This window comes from Bufo gargarizans, chromosome 5 (assembly GCF_014858855.1).
Source record: "Bufo gargarizans isolate SCDJY-AF-19 chromosome 5, ASM1485885v1, whole genome shotgun sequence".
Lineage (NCBI taxonomy): Eukaryota > Metazoa > Chordata > Amphibia > Anura > Bufonidae > Bufo > Bufo gargarizans.
The window spans coordinates 198,690,101-198,714,419 of NC_058084.1; the positions used below are offsets into that span (position 1 = coordinate 198,690,101).

A 24,319-nucleotide genomic window follows, 5' to 3' on the forward strand; every position below is an offset into this window, starting at 1 on the left:
CACCCCAAGGTCCGGACCTTCAGAGCGCTTCTTATCAGCCGCACGTTTGTATCTACCACCAATTCTCTTCAAACTTTCTTGCACACTCTGCCACACTGATGAAAGTGAAGACGCAAATCGTTCCTCCTCGGGAATCCCAGACGGCCCCCCCTCACTAAACGTACAAAACTGAGGATGGAAACCATATGCACCAAAAAATGGTGACTTATCTGTGGATTCTTGACGACGATTATTAATGGCAAACTCGGCTAACGGTAAATAAGATGACCATTCCTCCTGATTTTCGGAAACAAAGCATCTCAAATATGTCTCTAGGTTTTGATTGGTACGTTCAGTCTGACCGTTGGACTGTGGATGGAAAGATGAAGAAAACGACAGATGAACCCCTAATCGAGAACAAAAAGCTTTCCAAAATTTAGAAACAAATTGGGTACCACGATCCGAAACAATATCGGAAGGGACCCCGTGAAGCTTCACGATGTGGTCAATAAAAACCTGAGCCAGTGTATTAGCATTAGGCAATGCGGTAAGAGCAATAAAGTGCACCATTTTACTGAATCTGTCAACAACTACAAGAATAACAGTCTTCCCAGCTGATACTGGTAGATCCGTAATGAAATCCATTGATAGGTGCGTCCAAGGCCTGTTGGGGATGGCCAGAGGTAAAAGACGCCCTGCTGGACGAGTATGATCTACCTTAGAACGAGCACAGGTAGCACATGCAGACATAAAATTAAACACCTCCTGGCGCCACTTAGGCCACCAGAACCGACGAGACACTAATTCAGAGGTTGCCTTACTACCTGGGTGTCCTGCCAGTGTGGAGTTATGGTGTTCTTTTAGGATCTCCAGGCGTAAATTTTCTGGCACAGTTTACCCGAGGGTCAGGAGGCCGGGGCGTCCCCCTGAGCTTCCAACACCCTCCCCTCTAAACCTGAGTGTAATGCAGAGACCACCACCCCCTTTTGCAAAATAGGCTCTGGTACCTCAACATCACCCCCTCCAGGAAAACTTAGAGATGCATTATCCGCCTTAGTATTTTTTGCCCCCGGGCGATAGGTTATTACAAAATTAAACCTAGTAAAAAATAACGACCACCGAGCCTGTCTAGGGTTGAGACGTTTAGCAGACTCCAGATATAATAAGTTTTTGTGATCAGTAATCACTGTGACGGGATGAACCGCCCCCTCCAAAAAATGACGCCACTCCTCAAAGGCCAACTTAATAGCCAAAAGTTCCCTGTTGCCAATATCATAGTTCCTTTCTGCAGTAGACAATTTCTTCGAAAAGAAAGCACACGGACGCCATTCACCAGGGGACGGGCCCTGAGAAAGTACCGCTCCCACCCCCACCTCTGATGCATCAACCTCTACAATAAAAGGAAGCGAGACATCTGGCTGTACGAGAATAGGGGCCTGAGGTGAATCTCTCCTTCAGAGATGTAAAGGCAGTCTTGGCTGCATGTGACCATTTGGAAAAATCGGATCCCTTTCGGGTCATGTCAGTCAGTGGTTTGACCACCAAGGAATAGTTTTTTATAAACTTTCTATAAAAATTGGCAAACCCCAGGAAACGTTGCAATGCCTTCAGGTTCTCAGGCAGATCCCAGTCCATAATCGCCCGGACTTTCTCTGGATCCATGCGGAAACCTAAATCTGACAACACATACCCCAGAAATTGCAGTTCTTTTACGGCGAACACACATTTCTCTAATTTAGCAAACAATTTGTTGGCCCTTAATATCTGCAGCACTTGTCTCACATGGATCTTATGTGTCTCCAAATCCGGAGAATAGACCAGGATGTCATCAAGATATATCACAACAAATCTCCCGATAAGGTGACTAAAAATATCGTTGACAAAATGTTGGAACACCGCAGGCGCATTAGTAAGACCAAATGGCATGACCAGATTTTCATAATGCCCTTCTGGAGTATTAAAAGCCGTCTTCCACTCATCCCCCTCTTTGATGCGAACCAGGTTATAGGCTCCTCTGAGATCCATCTTGGAGAACCATTTAGCACCAGCAACCTGATTAAAGAGGTCGGGAATGAGAGGAAGAGGATAGGGATCTCGGATAGTTATCCGGTTTAACTCCCGGAAATCCAGGCATGGACGCAGGCCCCCATCTTTCTTTTTAATGAAAAAGAACCCTGCAGCCACAGGTGAAGAAGAGGGTCTGATGTGTCCCTTAGCCAAACTCTCCGAGATATAATCTTGCATAGCCTTCCTCTCCGGGCCGGAAAGATTATATAACCGGGTTTTAGGTAGTTTTGCCCCAGGTACTAGGTTAATTGGGCAATCATATGGACGATGAGGTGGTAACCCCTGACAACCCTTCTCAGAGAACACATCCATAAAATCTGACAGAAAGGCAGGCAGAGATGTTACAGAGAGTGTAGAGCACCTACTACTCAAGCAGTTGTCCTTACAATGATCACTCCACTCCACAATCTCCCCGGCCTGCCAATCCACCACTGGATTGTGAGTCACCAGCCAGGGAAGCCCCAATACCATAGGAGCCGGAAGACCATCCAGGACATAACAAGAGATATGCTCTTTATGGAGGTCCCCTACCTGCAGATGGATGTTATGGATGATCTGAGTTAACTCTCTCTGAGTAAGAGGGGAGGAGTCGATGGTAAAAACAGGAATAGTTCTGCGTACCGGTTCTGGAGTAAAACCCAGAGCCTGAGCAAACTGTGAATCCACCAAGTTGACCCCCGCCCCACTGTCCAAAAAGACAGAACAGATCTCAGTCTTATTGCCAGCCTTAACGGTAGCGGACAACAAAAACGGAGACATGCGTATGGAGGAAACGAATACGCCCAGACTGTTATCCTCCGCACAATCTGGGGACTCTAGATTTCCCGCGGCTCCTTTGTTTGTTCTCTTGGGTTCTGAGGGACATACCTTTACAAAATGACCCCTCCCCCCACAACGAAAACAAACCTCTGACCTATGGCGGACCTTCGGAGGATTCACCCGTCTAGTGACGCCCCCTATTTGCATTGGTTCGACTGGATCATAACAAACCGATCCCTGCCCTATAGAGGCCTCTATAGAGTTTAATAGTCTCTCCTTGAGTCGTCTGTCGACTCTAATAGACAGAGACATAGCAGCCTCAAGAGACCCAGGGACCTCGTATACCGCCAGCGCGTCTTTTAATTTTTCAGACAACCCCTGGCAGAACTGACTCCTAAGGGCCGAGTCAGTTCCATAATGTATCAGTAGCCCACCTACGGAATTCAGAACAATATAGTTCAGCAGACCGGTTCTCTTGCCGAAGTCCACGTAGCTTAGACTCAGCCAGTGAGACCCTGTCCGGGTCATCATATACGAGACCCAGGGCTTCAAAAAACTCCTCCACTGATCGTAAGGCTGGAGAGTCTGATGGTAGGGAGAAAGCCCAAGCCTGCGGATCTCCTTGCAGGAGAGAAATTACAATGCCCACCCGTTGTTCCTCGCCGCCAGAGGATCTAGGGCGTAACCTGAAGAACAATTTACAAGCTTCTCTGAAGGTTACAAATTGGTCTCTCCCTCCTGAGAACCTATCAGGTAAAACCACTTTTGGCTCAGGAGTACCTTGGTTTCCCGTAGCAACGGTGGGACCCAAGGATTGCTGCTGCTGCTGCACTATTGCTTTTAATCCTGCCACTTCAAATTCACCTTTAATTCTTTTGCCAAAACCGTAACCGGATCCATAGTGGAACAGAAAAATACAAAGCAAAACAGCAAGCAAAACCAAAAAGAAAAAAAAAAAGAAATGTCACTCTTTTTTTTATTTTTTTTTAAATGGCCAGATATACTGTCACGACCGCTATCCCAGCAGCAGTCGTGTCGTACCAGACGGAGGGAAAGGGGGACCCTTATCTATGGATGGGAGATAGAACGGCCACCCCTGACTTACCCTAAGCTGGCACCTGTCTGCCCTGATACCCTAGACGGGGTGTGAACCCGTGCGGCGAGCAGGATGCCTAAACCCTCAGTCACCCTAGTAAGACTAGACTGGGGAAAGGCAGATGGGAGCACTAGTCACCATCACTCAAGTCTAGGCGAACAACAGGGGAAGACAGCAACAAACAAACAATCTATAACAGAGAATAGACTTATCCAGTCACGAGCAGAGAAGGTGATCCCAGTAACGACAGTCCACGCCAGACAAGAGCTCCACAGCAATACCAGCAAACGATCTCCTTCAAAGGTCAGAATAACACTGGAAGTAAGGACTATATCTGGCAATGACTGCAAGTGAAACTGAAACTAATATAGTAGCTGGGAGTGGCAGACAGGACTCACCTGAGAAGGATGCCTACAAACTCCCAGTCAGGACAAAAAGGTTCACAAGGCAAAACCCGGATGACATACCCTGAACCACGGAGCAAACTCACAAGCTATCGCGAGTAGCAAGTCGCTGCGACCTTCTCCTCCCAGACCTGTCTGGATCAGTCACAGTCGTGACACCGACTGGCTGTTTCTCATCCCCAGATGAGTGTGGACGTAGCCTAAAATACAGTTTGCACGCCTCCCTAAACAAAATATAATTATCACGTCCCCCAGAAAATCTGTCCGGGAGGGCAACTTTAGGCTCCAGATAGGCCTGGTTTCCGCCACCACCACCAGGACCAAAGCCTGTGGTCTGTGAATCTGTCAGACGGTCGTGCAGATATCGGCAACTTCCAAAGACAGACCTTGCAACTGTGCAGCAATTGGATCCATGGCAGCACTCGAACAACCAAAAATAAAATTACAGTTTGGGCGGTTTATAATGTCACGCTCTAGTGTGGGAAGGAAACCCCATGCCGAACATAGGAGGGAAAGGGGGAAAGTAACTAAGGCCTGAAAACTAGGGAAGGAAGATGGACACCTCCTAGTGAAAACGCTAATCAAAGCCCTGACTGACTACCAGTATGAACAGATTCCAGAGGTAGGGGAGTTCATACAAAGGAATACCTAAAGTCCTGTCTAACCCTAAAGGACCCTGGTACTAATGACAGGAATGAGACATCCTGTTCCTCCAAAAGGAAGGATGAATGGGAGTCTCCCTAAAGCCTAATACGAAACAACAAGGAAACGCAACACACAGAAAAGCCAAAATACAAAGGGAAAGGTAACACTTAACTTCCAAGAAGCTATGGCAGCACCAGGAACTCAGCCGAGATCCAAACACCAGCTATTCACAGGTCCAACTGAAGCTATAAACCGCACAGCATTGTGTGAAAAAACAACTATAAATAGGGAAAGCTAAATGACCACAATAGCAACACCTGGAGGTTAAGGGTGTGTCCAGTACCAGAAACAACACAGACGCTTATTAACCCACAAGGTAAACATGTCAAATCAAACCACGTGTTTTCAGTCTCAAAGATCTCCTGCCACTCACTGTCCCTGGGAAGACCGTATGTCTAGGAATGTCCGTGATAATGTCCCCGTATGTTAGCAGTGATAAAGAATACTTGGAAAAAAAATAGGTTTTAGCAGCTCCTGCACTATACAGAAATTACTTTAGAAGTGTCCACTGGGTGGCAATCTGTAAGGCACACACTACTTTCTAGACTTTCTTGCAAAGACATCAATGAAGCTTAGAAGGACGGGTTTTCTTCCAAGATCAAAGGACACTTGCCTGCTGAAGCGGTGTCCAGTGGACACTGTGAAAGTAATTTGCATATGGTACAGAAGTTACTAACACTTTCTTTTTTGAGACAAGTGATATTACTGCAGAAACACATTAATGCGTTCTGAAATGTCTTTCTAGGCCCTATACAGCAGTTCTAGTGGTTTGGGGAGGGTGGGGTCAAAACTGGTAAAGTTCCTTTTTAATATAGTTTTCAGGTGGAAGTAATGCAATAGAAAATCTCTCTAAATTTTCATAAATAGCACTGCCATTGTTGTAACTAGAGTTTTATTGGACCCAGAACCCCCTAGGCCCCTCCCCCGTACCACCACCAACGTGTTGCTCAAATACACAGGACCCAGTGGTGTTGCTACAGTCCAAAAAGTTATATGTCCACCCACAAAGAAACTTGCTTATATATATGCCCCCTACAAAAAAAATTATATATGCCCCCCACACACAAGATTTCATATTCATATTTAGCTATAAAACAATTTTCTACATTTGGAAATAGACCTCTGACTAGTACAGTTGCACAGTTAACATATAACACCACTATACATGTGGTACAAAAAATATCACAATAGTGTTACTAAAGAAAAAAAGTGTGCTAAGGCCAATATTATTATTACTAACACTATATAAGGGCTAAATAATACCGACAGACATTAACACAATTTACTACCACATAGTGACTGAATAAAGCCACAATACTAGCTTGTTCCACTTCATGCTTCTTTTGTAAAAATAAAAATATAAAAACCTAAACTTACCTAACCTCGCTCCTTTGACAACTGACTGGACAAGCAGTCCACTGCCACGACCCTGTTGTCTTTGGCCTGGCAGAGGCAGCACAACGCAGTGATGTCATGGCACCACCTAGTGTCCTCTGCGTGTTCCTGACCTAAAGCAACCTTTCTGCTTGTGACCAATGTGTATGTAAGATGACTAAATAGCACTATTATACTGTATAACCTTTCTTTCATATTCTGTGCCATTTGCTCTATTTCATGTTCCCTTGTTAGGCAAATATTGTGTGCCGTCTGCATAAAGTTCCTGTCTAAAATATGGCCTCTATAAAAGGTCATGTGACCAGACACAACACCAGTCTCCTCCATTCAGACACACTGCACTCTACTAAACGCCCAACATGGTAGATGCAGTGTATTTGAAAGGAGGAGTCATCACATGGAGGTGATTTGCCTGGTCGCATGTGAGCAGCACAAAAGTCTTGGCAAATAAGGGGCATATCTCATGAATTATAAAAAAAAATATGCAGAATATCAGCAAAGGCTATACAGGTCCTTCTAAAAAAATTAGCATATTGTGATAAAGTTCATTATTTTCTGTAATGTACTGATAAACATTAGACTTTCAAGAACCTCAATGCATTTTTCTTCATCTGGGTCAAAGTTCCTGTTGTTAGTGACAGAATGGTCACTTTGGGTTAGTTGACTATTGTTTTCCCTAAGATTTTGCCATATGCCTGAATCACCTGATCCCAAAATCTTTTTATGGGCTGGCAGGACCACCAGATGTGTAACATAGTGCCCTCCTCTTCTCCACAACTCCAACACATATTAGAAACATTAGGAAACATTCAATGGAGGGTCGATGGGCAGTAATACTATCTGAATAGGATCTTAAAGTTCTTTTCTTTTGCATGTGCTTTAATAGATAGTCCATGAGAGAACGTACACATCTTCAGGACATCCTCCGGTAAGAAGATGAGTTGTATTTCTATTTCCTATTTCCGAAAATAGAGAGCCATATCTGAAATGCATTGATCTAATAAGATTCCATATAGCTGTGAAAACACTCTGTAGTGTGTGTCAGGTTTTAAAAAGAGGGTGTCAAAGTCCGTCATGTCAGGGCATTTCTTCCGCTCAAACAGGCTACCTAAGTATGATCTCAGCTGAGCATATGCGAACCACATTGAGCCCTGTTGCCTTTCTTCCAGGACAAGAGAGTCATATGGTGTCACCCTTGTATTTCCCATTACTTCTCGGATTCTAGGATTCTCTTTGCTATGCCAAGTCAAGAACTTATCTACCCGGTACCCAGGTACAGATGCAGGGTTGCCCATAAGAGGGGTCATGGGGCCCGGTCTATGCGATATCAGGAACCATGAGACCCATCTGTCCCATTGGGTAAGAGTGTGACGCACTAAGAAGGGCCATTCCTCCATTGGAGGTCTGATATCTTGTGACACCCATGGGGCCACCAGTTAATCCAGTGGGGAAAGTTCTTTCTCCAACTGAACCAATAGTTTCCTAGCTGTCCCATCAAAGTTTTCATCTGATTCTTCTCCTAAATATGTGAATCCATTTGAAAGCGGTACTTGCCCAGGTATCCAGATGGGCCTCCTTCCCTCAAGGTCCAGACGGTATGCCACTGAAGAGGGCTAAAAAGACAAGTTCTTTACTGTAAATAATAACCTGCTACTTCTGATAAAAGGAACAACTCTGGACTCTAAGCAAAGGACTAGAGAATTGATAAACAACTGAGACACAGCACTGATGTGACCAAACACTAAATTGTGGGCCCTTGCAAGATGCAGATGTTTTCTGTTAGATTTTTCTAAATTGATTGTTGCTTGCTTATTATCAATGTGTGGTTCTGTAAATTTTGCTTGCAACAAAACAGCAGTGGACGAGTGTACTGTGCCTCAGCTGGCCGGCTACTGATCAGATAAAGGTGTTGACCGGCATTTGAGGTGTGTCTATAATGTGGCTGCTATTTGTTTCGGTAGAATGATAAAAGCTGATTGTCAGTCACTTTCTCAGGGTCTGTCCATGCAGAGTTTTATGCAGGCTGACTGTGAGGTGGAGTCTGATGGGCAGCTGTGCAGCCAATTTTTTTTCACTGTGGTACATTTGGCTACAGTAAATTACTATGACTATTCCAAGAAATGACATGTCCTGAGGATAGGTCATCAATATATATAGCTGGACAACTCCTTTAAGCCAGTTTTCATTATTACTGGCTGTGCGGCCCCTGCAATACCTCAGCAAAGCATACTGGAAAACAGTCCGTACTTATTAGTTTAATTAGTGTTGCCGTTTGGTCATTCCCTTAAGGTACGGCCACATGTTCAAGTTTCTGCATGCAGTTTTGGAAGCCAAAATCAGGAGTGGATCATAATAGGAGAGAAAATAAACAGGACAAATATCACTTCTCTTTTTATAATTCACTCCTGGTTTTGCCTTCCAAAACTGCATGCAGAAAACTGACCATGTGGCTGTACCCTTCCAGCCTGAACCACTGTGATGAATCCGGTGCCAGTCTAGACAGGATGTTTAATTTTACACCATCTTTTGGATTAGTAAATGGCCACATCTGTCCTACCCTAGAGTAGAAAGTCTAAAAATGTGCCAATTTTATCTACCGTAAGTAGCTGATGCTGGATGATAATCTGGAGCACCTCTAGACAGTTTATTGGGTAGTTTACTTTATGCCAGAATTTTGGTGCAATTTAGAACATCTAAAACCGCTCCTCATTTCCATCCTCTTGTTGGCAGAGGTAAATATTGTATGTGATAATAAATGTATTGCAATAGTTAATCTATCCATATGTATAAAACCAACTTTTATATTCAGTTTGTGTATAATTGGTCATTTATAACTGGCTGCACAATACTGTTTTGTTAACTCTTCGTGATGGCATTTTTGTTTTTGTGCAGTTTTATAGTTCCATCATATTTTGTATTGGCAGGAATTACTTCACATCCTGTTATAGTAAATATACTTGTTTTCTCCTGTTATATACTTTTGTAATGTCTTGGATACTTGCACACGTGTTGGAAACCTGCTTGACAACTTTTTTGTGTGACACAAACCTAATGAAAGGCGTTGAATCTGTTTAGATGTGGCTTGGCTTATAAATAAAATTTAAGAAACAAATGCCGTAAGTCAGTGGGAAACTTCTTTATAAAATGTTAGGTTATATAACATTTTATTGCTTATGTCCTTATCTAACTTTATACATTGTTTTGTGCGCAAAATATATACTAATAGGGTGCCTTCAATAGGTTTTTAGTTGTAATTACAGCACATACTAAAAAGATATTTGGGATTTAATGTTTTTTTTAATAGTTTTCATCTCAACAAACCTGGACATATGATATATGTGTTTATTGGGCTATTGAGGTAAATAGTCAGTGATAAGTACTTATTATGCATTGCTTATGGCTTACACTCTTATTCAATAAATGTTAGGGTACATTTCATTACAATAAAGTTATCAGTTTTTAAGGGATGGTCTTGCCCAGGAACCCCTAATAATAGCAGGGAGTGGCTACAAATAGTGTCTTAAGTACTTAAGGATTGGTTGTGATCATATATTACTTTTGCATTACATTTTCCCCGTAACGCCCAGAGTGCATTTTGAAAAAAGGTTGCTCTGATGACAAAGCAAGATACTTAGAGGGGGAATTTTTAAAGTCAGTTTTATAGGACTCTGCGTTGCTGCAAGTTGCACCAAATTAATCAAATGTCGTGTGATGTTTCATAAATTTGGTGGGGGTAAAGTACATCTGTCAGCAGATTTGTTCCTATGAAACTGACTGACCCTTTACATGTGCGCTTGGCAGCTGAAGGTTGGTCCCATATTCATATGTGCCCGCATTGCTGAGAAAAATGAAGTTTTAATATATGATAATGAGTCTCTAGGAACAATGGGGGTGTTGCCATTACACCTAGAGGCTTTGCACTTTCTGCAACTGCCGTATCCACTGCGCTTTGATTGATAGGGCCTAGCAGTGTAAAAATGATCACACTTGGCCCTGTCAATAAAAGTGTAGAATTGCAGTTGCACACAGAGCTGAGCCTCTAGGAGTAATGGCAACGCCCCCGTTGCTCCAAGAGTCTAATTTGCATACATAAAACCATTTTTTCTAAGCAATGTGGGCACATATGAACATGGGACCAATACAGAGGCCTTCAGCTGCCAAGCGCACATACAACAGGTCCATCAGTTTCATAGGTACAAATCTGCTGACAGTCTAGCAGCACTTATTCTACTTACTCCATTTTCTGTGCCATCCCTTTACTGGAATAAGATTGTGGCAATTTCGGGACTTTGAAATAATTGCTGTTGATACAAATCTGGCTTTAATCAGTTTGATAGGCTAACCACGTTCACTTTCTCACCCACTTTTTTCTAAACTGGAGTGAATGGTATAAATGCAAAATGTCACACAATTTTTGTGCTAATAAGGGCACAGAGTCACAAAACCCTTGACTTTTTGAAACTAGAAATGTGGAGTCCAGGATGTGATTATATCTGCAGCGTTAGGACTGAAATCAGGAAGAAAGTACCACTTATACAGTCTTATAATTGTAGTGTTTTATCAAAGGATTGAACTTTGAAAAAAAAAAAAAAACGCAGATTTGTAATAGAAAATAATGAATTTTAACTTTTTTTTGTACATCTTTTTTGCTTTTAACTTTCCCTAATCTCCTTAATTTCTCTGTCATGTGACCTATGTATCTGGTTACATATCATTTACAGTATTTCAGCACGTCTGCATTTTTATATTTTCTATATGTAGAGTTTGGTTGTGGACACACGTTCTTCAGCTGATAGACACCCCTCCCTCACCAGTGTGAGTTTTATGACTTTAAAAATGTTGTCTATAAAAACACCTATACTCATGCTTAGCACACTGAGGGTCACCATACTCTTATGCCCATTCTTAATACCGGTGGATTAGTGGCACTCTATGGTTTTCATTGCCACAATATCTTTTACTAGTTCTTGAGAAACTGTGGGTTGGGAAAAGTTTCTGTACTGCAAGGTAATAATAATAATTAGAATTAAACAAATTACTCATCTAGTGTTACATAAGAGTTCTGCTATTGCCATGAGGAGGACTGCAGTAACATCATTTACAGGCTGGCATTAATGAGTAACTATCTGACACAACCACTCCGAGGACTTTGACTTTCCTAAGGTAACACACCGCTGAAATGTCATGTGTGGTACTTTGGCAGCCTGCACAGGACTATGTCTATGTAGTTCCTGCCGTGCCTGGATTATCTGGAGCCAAAAAACTTTCTTTATCACTGGGAGATTTGACTAAGGAAACAAAGAAGACACGGGACATAGGAGTTACTCTAGGAACCTATATTGTCACTCCCAGGTATTTTTATATACTGTATATTTTGTTAGAACAGTGATGGATATTTGTAGTAATGCGTTTTAATGAATAGCGAACAATGTTCTATATGTCCAACCCTCTATATTATTGCTTTGTATCACTTATTACTATGTTTTTATATTATTGCTATTATTAATGTGGTGTTATTATTCCTTATTTGTTCTTTGTTTTTGCTGTTATTCCACGATGAATGGAGTGTATCGAATAGGTAAATTTAATGTGATGAAAATGTGTGGATTATTTTTTTATTATTTCTTATATTATGGTGATGTCTAGATAGGTGTCACATATAGTCTATCTCCTATTAACATTATCAATCGAACATGATGTCTCCAAAGCATGTGTATAGTACTGGCTATAAATGATGTAACTGCTTGATAATGCTAAGGACAGACAGCAGGGATTAGTGGCAGACAGACTGCAATAAGTATACATGACATGTTGTGTGATAAGGTTTAGATCAGTTACCTTGGACCTGTTAACAGCGAGCTTCTGCACGCCATCATCAATGTATATTCCAGGAGTTTGTAAATTCTATATCAGTCCAAGCAAAGTATTCCATATACATTTTTTTCTGGCTGAGTCCTACTTGTACTAATGCAGACCCTGCTTTGGAATATGGATGTAGGGATGATATAATTTGCTCAGTATCTATCTTCGTTGGCCTGGGTGCACAATTCAGGGAAAGTAAGAGTTCATCGAGCTTTAGGTTGTGTCATGGGTGATTTTAAACTTTGTACAGCAGAAGCCTCTCAGCTACCGTACACAAGCTTATTGAATAGTTTTGACTACAATAAACTTGATGTATGTTTGACACTTTCTATTTTCAAATGGTACTATTAAAGGGGTGCACCAGCTAAAAGTAGAAATATAGCCAGGTCACCCTTCTTTGTGCACCCTTCTGTGTAGCCCAGACTCCGCTTGTGAATGTATAAAGCCAACCAACCTACGGATTTTGGACAACTTCTGTGTCATTTCTCAGTATCCTTTCTGGCAGTATCTTTGGTACAGTGTTTTATATCTTAAAATACTTGACAGACGTTCCTCCCCATACTCCCAGGAGTAGTTAATTGTAATTCACCTGCATCATTCTCTCAATATTAGATCGGCGGGGGTCCGATACCCGCCACCCCCGCCGATCAGCTGTTTATAGAGGAGGCGCGCCGTGCCAGCGCTGCCTCCTCTTCACTGTTTACCTTCTCGACATCGCCTCTGCAGCGGTGAACAGGTGTAATTACACCTAACCATCCCATTCATTTCAATGGGACGGATCGTTCCCATACACTTGTATAGGAGCGATCTGTACCATTGAAATGAATGGGACGGCTTGGGTGTAATTACAGATGCAACAGCGAGAAGGTAAACTGTGAAGAAGAGGCGACGCGTGCCTTCTCTTCAAACAGCTGATCGGCAGGGTTGCCGGCTGTCGGACCCCCGCCGATCTAATATTGATGACCTATCCTGAGGATAGGTCATCAATATTAAAACCCCGAAGAACCCCTTTAAGGGCTCTCGCACACAACTGTGATTGGCCCGGTAAACACAGTCTGCGTGTTTGCCTCATCTCTCAGGCTGACCACAGCTCCCCTCACCCGAACTGACTGTATCATAGTAATTTCTAAGACAGTCAGTAATCAGTACTGTAATAGACCCACTATCAGATAAGATCTGACTGTCTCATAAATTACCATGATACAGTCAGTTCAGGTCATGGGAGCCTCAGTCGGCAGGGGAGGTGCAGCCAACATGGAACATGTTACCTGGGTCGATCTAAGTTGTGTACATGTGCCCTGTGTGAAATATATACAGTACAGACCAAAAGTTTGGACACACCTTCTCATTCAAAGAGTTTTCTTTATTTTCATGACTATGAAAATTGTAGATTCACACTTTTTTGTTATGTATATAATTCCACATGTGTTAATTCATAGTTTTGATGCCTTCAGTGTGAAACAATTGAAAATATGTCATATTCTAGGGTCTTCAAAGTAGCCACCTTTTGCTTTGATTACTGCTTTGCACACTCTTGGCATTCTCAAGGAGGTAGTCACCTGAAATGGTCTTCCAACAGTCTTGAAGGAGTTCCCAGAGATGCTTAGCACGTGTTGGACCTTTTGCCTTCACTCTGCGGTCAAGCTCACACCAAAGCATCTCGATTGGGTTCAGGTACGGTGACCGTGGAGGCCAGGTCATCTGGCATAGCACCCCATCACTCTCATTCATGGTCAAATAGCCCTTACACAGCCTGGAGGTGTGTTTGGGGTCATTGTCCTGTTGAAAAATAAATGATGGTCCAACTAAACGCAAACCGGATGGACTAGCATGCCGCTGCAAGATGCTGTGGTAGCCATGTTGGTTCAGTATGCCTTCAATTTTGAATAAATCCCCAACAGTGTCACCAGAAAAGCACCCCCACACCATCACACCTCCTCCTCCATGCTTCACGGTGGGAACGAGGCATGTAGAGTCCGTCCATCCGTTCACCTTTTCTGCGTCGCACAAAGACATGGTGGTTGGAACCAAAGATCTCAAATTTGGACTCATCGGCACTGGTCTAATGTCCATTCCTTGTGTTCTTTAGCCCAAACAAGTCTCTTCTGCTTGTTGCCTGTCCTTAGTAGTGGTTTCCTAGCAGATATTCTACCATGAAGGCCTGATTCACACAGTCTCCTCTTAACAGTTGTTCTAGAGATGTGTCTGCTGCTAGAACTCTGTGTGGCATTGACCTGGTCTCTAATCTGAGCTGCTGTTAACCTGCGATTTCTGTGGCTGGTGACTCGGAAGAACTTATCCTCCGCAGCAGAGGTGACTCTTGGTCTTCCTTTCCTGGGGTGGTCTGCATGTGAGCCAGTTTCTTTGTAGCGCTTGATGGTTTTTGTGACTGCACTTGGGGACACTTTCAAAGTTTTCCCAATTTTTCGGACTGACTGACCTTCATTTCTTAAAGTAATGATGGCCACTCGTTTTTCTTTACTTAGCTGCTTTTTTCTTGCCATAATACAAATTCTAACAGTCTATTCAGTAGGACTATCAGCTGTGTATCCACCTGACTTCACCACAACGCAACTTATGGTCCCAACCCCATTTATAATGCAAGAAATCCCACTTATTAAACCTGACAGGGCACACCTGTGAAGTGAAAACCATTTCAGGTGACTACCTCTTGAAGCTCATTAAGAGAATGCCAAGAGTGTGCAAAGCAGTAATCAAAGCAAAAGGTGGCTACTTTGAAGAACCCAGAATATGACATATTTTCAGTTGTTTCACTTTATTGTTATGTATATAATTCCAAATGTGTTAATTCATAGTTTTGATGCCTTCAGTGTCAATCTACAATTTTCATTGAAAATAAAGAAAACTCTTTGAATGAGAAGGTGTGTCCAAACTTTTGGTCTGTACTGTATGTGATAAAACATACAAATTATGGGGGTCATTTACTATCCTGAAATACACATATATTAGGTGTATTTCAGGTGGATTGCGGTTAGTTTTTCCAACTCACACCAGGTCTAAAAAAGGTGGCATGGGCAGGGAAGCGTCCCGTCTCATTGATCATTTTCTATGCCTGTTTTAGGCGTAGAAAATTGTCTAAATGTAAGCCAGCTATGAAGCTGGCTTACATTTAGACTGCCACTGGATGTGCCAACATTATGTAGAGGCCTGCACCTCTTCATAACATAAGTGGATCCACTGCCATTTATAGTGGTTATTAAGACCGGCGTCTAAAACGCCAGTCTTAATAAATGACCCCCTAAGGCTACTTTCACACTAGCGGCAGGACGGATCCGACAGGCTGTTCACCCTCTCGGATCCGTCCTGCTGCTATTTCACCGTGACGCTGCTCCGTCCCCATTGACTATAATGGGGCGGAGCTCCGGCGCAGCACGGCAGTGCACGGCGAAAGGCCGCCGGACCAAAAGTGCTGCATGTCCGACTTTTTAGTCCGGCGCCTCTCACCGTGAACTGCCATAGCTCAGCCCCCGTACCCATTATAGTCAATGGGGACGGAGCAGCGGCACGGTGAAATAGCAGCAGGACGGATCCGACAGGGTGAACAGCCTGTAGGATCCGTCCTGCCGCTAGTGTGAAAGTACCCTAAGTCTGTAACATAGTCAATTAAAATAATAATTTAGAAACAAGCTCTAAAAGATCTATTATTGCACGGATCTAATTAGATGGAAAAGATAACACATTTTTTCCCCAAACAATATCTGAAAAATAAGTTCATGAGTCTCAAATGCCAAGTATGAACGTAAAAAAGGGGGCATGGCGTGGGCAGGCCCGTCTTATTTATCATTTTCTACGCCTGTCTTAGTTTGGTGACAAAATGGTCTAAATGTACACCAGCAAGGGAGCTGCCGTAGATTTCAGGCTGTTAGGCCCCATTCACACGTCTGTAACGTGTTTGCGGATCCACGAATCTGCAAATCACGGACACCGGCAATGTGCGTTCCGCATTTTGAGGACCGCACATCGCCGGCACTAATAGAATATGCCTATTCTTGTCCAGACATGGAATAGGACATGTTCTATTTTTTTGTGGGAACGGAAGTGCGGGTCCGGATTTCCGGAGCCGGGCCGCACGTCGTGCGGCCCCATAGAAGTGAATGGGTCCGCAATTGTGGATGTGTGAATGGGGCCTTAGGTGGTAGATGTGCCTAAGTTATGTAGAGGCCGATGCCTCTGCATAATGTAGGCGGATGAACCGCCAGCGCAGTCTAAATCGCCGGTCTTCATAAATGTCCCCCATAGTTCTTGTTATTAGCAGTGGAAACTAAGTTGTTCAAATACCAAGTGTGAACTTCAGTCTTATTAACAGTGAAAATTGATTGTTCAAATACTGAGTGTGAACATGGTTCTTGTTACTAGCATTGTGAAGTGAATTGATTATTCAAATACCAGGCATGAACATGGCTCTAATTATTAGCAGTGAAAATCAGATCAGTTTTCCAAATGCTAGGTGTAAACATGATCCTTCTTATTAGCAGTTGAAACGGCGATCAACATAAAACCAGCAGCAATGTGTCATTTGCCGGCGCACGCGCAGTAGTTAAAGAGAAGCCGTGCCCACAATGGGCATCACAGTGCGCATGCCCCAGCACGGCGAGGCAAGTGTGCAGGTGCGGGATCTCGCCCGGACCGAAGGATGAAGCAAGGGAATAGGAGGGCGAGCATAGGCAGAGGTTGGGTTGAATCAATGAAAAAATGCAGAGCAGCCTGGGCTCCAACACAGTGAACGCCCCCCCGCTTGCGAGTGATCATTTGCATATGAATTTACACTTTGTTTTTCCAGCTTCTGCAAGTGTAAAGAAAAAGATAAAAAGGTACCATTACATTCATGTATAGGTCTACTATAAGAAAATGTAAGCACTGTATATGGCCATATGGTGGTGACAGACTCCCTTTAAGGTTTTCCTGTTTTTACAAAGAGGTTTTTAAAGAGAACTTATCATAAGCCTTACTTTAAATTCAGATTTAAGATGCTCTGATAACTAAGCAGTAGGTATGTCACCAAACTGTCCACAGGGTGGGATAGCATGTAAAAAGAAATCTTGATAGGGAGTTCTTCTTTAAGAGGGTCGGAATATGTGAAAACCTAAGAAATCTTTATTCTCTAGCCCACTGGAAAGGTGCACGATGTAAACTGTAGTGAAGGTAATCTTACTAGTGACTGTATTTGTGACCAGTAACACTCTGCCTCTCCAATTGACACAGGAAGTCAGTTGCTTCTCTATTCCTTCATATGAGACTGACATTGAGGCTCCCATAAGAATACATAGAGAAACTGGCTTCCTGTTCACACATAAGATGCTGTGTTATTTGGAGAGTCGGAGTATTGGTCACATGACACAGCTGAGTAACAGAAGGGAGGTTATAACGTACAAATACAGTCATTGGTGAGAAAATTACCAGCACTACAGATTACATCATAAACCTTTCTAACAGGTCAGAGAATACATTTTTTTGTGAGAGTGCTTCTTTAAGAATCATCTGCAACAGTCACTGGAGGCAAAAGTCATTGGAACAGAGCTCGTGTCTCCTTCTGGCACCATGATCACCACTCGCAGGTGCAGTTGTGCCCTTAAAGCACTTTTATCTACTATAGCAGGGGTCAGCAACCTTCAGCACGCCAGCTGTTGTGAAACTACAATTCCCAGCATGCACCATTCATTCCCATGGGAGTTCTGAGAAAAACAGAGCAAGTATGGATGTTGGCAGTTGTAGTTTCCCAAAGGCTGTAGTGCCAGGAGGTTGCTGACCCCAGTACTATAGCAAGCTCAGTGAAAGATTCCCTTGCAACCACACAAGCCAATCAACAACATTTTAGCGGCATTTCTTGAAATGTAAGATGCTAGTGCCTCTAAATAAATGGATTGCATTCTGCGCCAACGGACTTTATACTGACTGGAGCGTGTAACTCGAGTCAGTATATCTGCCCTTTTGGGTTAAATAATGTAATATTTCATGCCCTAGATTAAATAGGGCTTAGCTTATCCATGGACAAGAGCGACGCTGTTTATGAAAAAAAAACAAAAAAACATGTCATAACTAGGGATGAGCGAACTCGAACTGTATAGTTCGGGTTCGTACCGAATTTTGGGGTGTCCGTGACACGGACCCGAACCCGGACATTTTCGGTGTTCGTCGCTTTCTTGGCGCTTTTGTGACGCTTTCTTGGCGCTTTTTGAAAGGCTGCAAAGCAGCCAATCAACAAGCGTCATACTACTTGCCCCAAGAGGCCATCACAGCCATGCCTACTATTGGCATGGCTGTGATTGGCCAGAGCACCATGTGACCCAGCCTCTATTTAAGCTGGAGTCACATAGCGCCGCCCGTCACTCTGCTCTGATTAGCGTAGGGAGAGGTTGCGGCTGCGACAGTAGGGCGAGATTAGGCAGATTAACTCCTCCAAAGGACTTGATTAACTGATCGATCTGCAGCTGTGGATCATTGAGCTGCTGATCCTCAATTGCTCACTGTTTTTAGGCTGCCCAGACCGTTTGTCAGTCACATTTTTCTGGGGTGATCAGCGGCCATTTTGTGTCTTGTGGTGCGCCAGCACAAGCTGCGACCAAGTGCATTTAACCCTCAATGGTGTGGTTGTTTTTTGGCTAAAGCCTACATCAGGGTGAAGCTGTCACACCAAGTGCATTTAACCAGCAATAGTCTGTTTATTTTTTGGCCATATACTACATCAGGGGCAAGCTGCGCCTGTCACCAAGTGCATTTAACCCTCAATGGTGTGGTTGTTTTTTGGCTAAAGCCTACATCAGGGTGAAGCTGTCACACCAAGTGCATTTAACCAGCAATAGTCTGTTCATTTTTTGGCCATATACTACATCAGGGGCAAGCTGCGCCCGTCACCAAGTGCATTTAACCCTCAGTAGTGTGGTTGGTCAAGCTATCACACCAAGTGCATTTAACCAGCAATAGTCTGTTCATTTTTTGGCCATATACTAAATCAGGGGCAAGCTGCGCCCGTCACCAAGTGCATTTAACCAGCAATAGTCTGTTCATTTTTTGGCCATATACTACATCAGGGGCAAGCTGCGCCCGTCACCAAGTGCATTTAACCCTCAGTAGTGTGGTTGGTCAAGCTGTGACACCAAGTGCATTTAACCAGCAATAGTCTGTTCATTTTTTGGCCATATACTACATCAGGGGCAAGCTGCGCCCGTCACCAAGTGCATTTAACCCTCAGTAGTGTGGTTGGTCAAGCTATCACACCAAGTGCATTTAACCAGCAATAGTCTGTTCATTTTTTGGCCATATACTAAATCAGGGGCAAGCTGCGCCCGTCACCAAGTGCATTTAACTAGCAATAGTCTGTTCATTTTTTGGCCATATACTACATCAGGGGCAAGCTGCGCCCGTCACCAAGTGCATTTAACCCTCAGTAGTGTGGTTGGTCAAGCTGTGACACCAAGTGCATTTAACCAGCAATAGTCTGTTCATTTTTTGGCCATATACTACATCAGGGGCAAGCTGCGCCCGTCACCAAGTGCATTTAACCCTCAGTAGTGTGGTTGGTCAAGCTATCACACCAAGTGCATTTAACCAGCAATAGTCTGTTCATTTTTTGGCCATATACTAAATCAGGGGCAAGCTGCGCCCGTCACCAAGTGCATTTAACCAGCAATAGTCTGTTCATTTTTTGGCCATATACTACATCAGGGGCAAGCTGCGCCCGTCACCAAGTGCATTTAACCCTCAGTAGTGTGGTTGGTCAAGCTGTCACACCAAGTGCATTTAACCAGCAATAGTGTGGTTATTTTTTGGCCATATCCCAGTCTAATTCTGTCACTAAATCCATACCGGTCACCCAGCGCCTAAATACTAGGCCTCAAATTTATATCCCGCTAAATCTCTCGTTACCGCTGTCCTGTTGTGGCTGGGAAAGTTATTTAGTGTCCGTCAAAGCACATTTTTTGTTCTGGGTTGAAATACAATTCCCAATTTAGCAATTTCATAATTTAGTGGTTTCTGCTATATCAGAGCTATTTGAAATCTATCCCTAAAAGGGTATATAATATTCAAGGTGCACATAGGGTCATTCAGAATAACTTCACACACACGCTACTGTGCATTTCCAAGTCTAATTCTGTCAGTAAATCCATACCGGTCACCCAGCGCCTAAATACTAGGCCTCAAATATATATCCCGCTGAATTTGAATACAATACATTGGGCCAAATAATATTTTTGTTGTTGTGGTGAACCATAACAATGAGGAAAACATCTAGTAAGGGACGCGGACGTGGACATGGTCGTGGTGGTGTTAGTGGACCCTCTGGTGCTGGGAGAGGACGTGGCCGTTCTGCCACATCCACACGTCCTAGTGTACCAACTACCTCAGGTCCCAGTAGCCGCCAGAATTTACAGCGATATATGGTGGGGCCCAATGCCGTTCTAAGGATGGTAAGGCCTGAGCAGGTACAGGCATTAGTCAATTGGGTGGCCGACAGTGGATCCAGCACGTTCACATTATCTCCCACCCAGTCTTCTGCAGAAAGCGCACAGATGGCGCCTGAAAACCAACCCCATCAGTCTGTCACATCACCCCCATGCATACCAGGGAAACTGTCTCAGCCTCAAGTTATGCAGCAGTCTCTTATGCTGTTTGAAGACTCCGCTGGCAGGGTTTCCCAAGGGCATCCACCTAGCCCTTCCCCAGCGGTGAAAGACATAGAATGCACTGACGCACAACCACTTATGTTTCCTGATGATGAGGACATGGGAATACCACCTCAGCATGTCTCTGATGATGACGAAACACAGGTGCCAACTGCTGCGTCTTTCTGCAGTGTGCAGACTGAACAGGAGGTCAGGGATCAAGACTGGGTGGAAGACGATGCAGGGGACGATGAGGTCCTAGACCCCACATGGAATGAAGGTCGTGCCACTGACTTTCACAGTTCGGAGGAAGAGGCAGTGGTGAGACCGAGCCAACAGCGTAGCAAAAGAGGGAGCAGTGGGCAAAAGCAGAACACCCGCCGCCAAGAGACTCCGCCTGCTACTGACCGCCGCCATCTGGGACCGAGCACCCCAAAGGCAGCTTCAAGGAGTTCCCTGGCATGGCACTTCTTCAAACAATGTGCTGACGACAAGACCCGAGTGGTTTGCACGCTGTGCCATCAGAGCCTGAAGCGAGGCATTAACGTTCTGAACCTGAGCACAACCTGCATGACCAGGCACCTGCATGCAAAGCATGAACTGCAGTGGAGTAAACACCTTAAAACCAAGGAATTCACTCAGGCTCCCCCTGCTACCTCTTCTGCTGCTGCCGCCTCGGCCTCTTCTGCTGCTGCCGCCTCGGCCTCTTCCTCCGCCTCTGGAGGAACGTTGGCACCTGCCGCCCAGCAAACAGGGGATGTACCACCAACACCACCACCACCACCTCCGTCACCAAGCGTCTCAACCATGTCACACGCCAGCGTTCAGCTCTCCATCTCACAAACATTTGATAGAAAGCGTAAATTCCCACCTAGCCACCCTCGATCCCTGGCCCTGAATGCCAGCATTTCTAAACTACTGGCCTATGAAATGCTGTCATTTAGGCTGGTGGACACAGACAGCTTCAAACAGCTCATGTCGCTTGCTGTCCCACAGTATGTTGTTCCCAGCCGCCACTACTTCTCCAAGAGAGCCGTGCCTTCCCTGCACAACCAAGTATCCGATAAAATCAAGTGTGCACTGCGCAACGCCATCTGTAGCAAGGTCCACCTAACCACAGATACGTGGACCAGTAAGCACGGCCAGGGACGCTATATCTCCCTAACTGCACACTGGGTAAATGTAGTGGCAGCTGGGCCCCAGGCGGAGAGCTGTTTGGCGCACGTCCTTCCGCCGCCAAGGATCGCAGGGCAACATTCTTTGCCTCCTGTTGCCACCTCCTCCTACTCAGCTTCCTCCTCCTCTTCTTCCACCTGCTCATCCAGTCAGCCACACACCTTCACCACCAACTTCAGCACAGCCCGGGGTAAACGTCAGCAGGCCATTCTGAAACTCATATGTTTGGGGGACAGGCCCCACACCGCACAGGAGTTGTGGCGGGGTATAGAACAACAGACCGATGAGTGGTTGCTGCCGGTGAGCCTCAAGCCCGGCCTGGTGGTGTGTGATAATGGGCGAAATCTCGTTGCAGCTCTGGGACTAGCCAATTTGACGCACATCCCTTGCTTGGCGCATGTGCTGAATTTGGTGGTGCAGAAGTTCATACACAACTACCCCGACATGTCAGAGCTGCTGCATAAAGTGCGGGCCGTCTGTTCGCGCTTCCGGCGTTCACATCCTGCTGCTGCTCGCCTGTCTGCGCTACAGCGTAACTTCGGCCTTCCCGCTCACCGCCTCATATGCGACGTGCCCACCAGGTGGAACTCCACCTTGCACATGCTGGACAGATTGTGCGAGCAGCAGCAGGCCATAGTGGAGTTTCAGCTGCAGCACGCACGGGTCAGTCGCACTACAGAACAGCACCACTTCACCACCAATGACTGGGCCTCCATGCGAGACCTGTGTGCCCTGTTGCGCTGTTTCGAGTACTCCACCAACATGGCCAGTGGCGATGACGCCGTTATCAGCGTTACAATACCACTTCTATGTCTCCTTGAGAAAACACTTAGGGCGATGATGGAAGAGGAGGTGGCCCAGGAGGAGGAGGAGGAGGAGGAGGAGGAGGAAGAGGGGTCATTTTTAGCACTTTCAGGCCAGTCTCTTCGAAGTGACTCAGAGGGAGGTTTTTGGCAACAGCAGAGGCCAGGTACAAATGTGGCCAGCCAGGGCCCACTACTGGAGGACGAGGAGGACGAGGATGAGGAGGAGGTGGAGGAGGATGAGGATGAAGCATGGTCACAGCGGGGTGGCACCCAACGCAGCTCGGGTCCATCACTGGTGCGTGGCTGGGGGGAAAGGCAGGACGATGACGATACGCCTCCCACAGAGGACAGCTTGTCCTTACCCCTGGGCAGCCTGGCACACATGAGCGACTACATGCTGCAGTGCCTGCGCAACGACAGCAGAGTTGCCCACATTTTAACCTGTGCGGACTACTGGGTTGCCACCCTGCTGGATCCACGCTACAAAGACAATGTGCCCACCTTACTTCCTGCACTGGAGCGTGATAGGAAGATGCGCGAGTACAAGCGCACGTTGGTAGACGCGCTACTGAGAGCATTCCCAAATGTCACAGGGGAACAAGTGGAAGCCCAAGGCCAAGGCAGAGGAGGAGCAAGAGGTCGCCAAGGCAGCTGTGTCAATGCCAGCTCCTTTGAGGGCAGGGTTAGCATGGCAGAGATGTGGAAAACTTTTGTCAACACGCCACAGCTAACTGCACCACCACCTGATACGCAACGTGTTAGCAGGAGGCAACATTTCACTAACATGGTGGAACAGTACATGTGCACACCCCTCCACGTACTGACTGATGGTTCGGCCCCATTCACTTCTGGGTCTCTAAATTGTCCACGTGGCCAGAGCTAGCCTTAGCCTTATGCCTTGGAGGTGCTGGCCTGCCCGGCGGCCAGCGTTTTGTCTGAACGTGTATTCAGCACGGCAGGGGGCGTCATTACAGACAAACGCAGCCGCCTGTCTACAGCCAATGTGGACAAGCTGACGTTCATAAAAATGAACCAGGCATGGATCCCACAGGATCTGTCCGTCCCTTGTCCAGATTAGACATTAACTACCTCCCCTTAACCATATATTATTGGACTCCAGGGCACTTCCTCATTCAATCCTATTTTTATTTTCATTTTACCATTATATTGCGAGGCTACCCAAAGTTGAATGAACCTCTCCTCTGTCTGGGTGCCGGGGCCTAAATATATGCCAATGGACTGTTCCAATGTTGGGTGACGTGAAGCCTGATTCTCTGCTATGACATGCAGAATGATTCTCTGCTGACATGAAGCCAGATCCTCTGTTACGGGACCTCTCTCCTCTGCCTGGGTGCTGGGCCTAAATTTATGAAAATGGACTCTTACAGTGGTGGGTGACGTGAAGCCTGATTCTCTGCTATGATATGAAGACTGATTCTCTGCTGACAT

General features: G+C 45.1%; 1 protein-coding gene across 6 annotated transcripts in view; it reads left to right on the top strand.

Moving 5' to 3' along the window:
• The window catches only part of LOC122938416 (protein cordon-bleu-like), a 503,795-nt gene that overhangs the window by 162,222 nt on the left and 317,254 nt on the right, over positions 1 to 24,319 (top strand). For 2 of the 6 annotated variants that reach the window (XM_044293903.1, XM_044293904.1), the window contains exon 1: positions 11,536 to 11,757. The exons of the other annotated variants lie outside the window; for them this stretch is intronic. In XM_044293903.1, coding sequence (XP_044149838.1) covers positions 11,585 to 11,757 — 173 coding nt within the window. In that variant the 5' untranslated portion in view covers positions 11,536 to 11,584. Of the gene's footprint in view, positions 1 to 11,535; positions 11,758 to 24,319 lie in introns of those variants that run through there. 6 annotated transcript variants of the gene reach the window in all.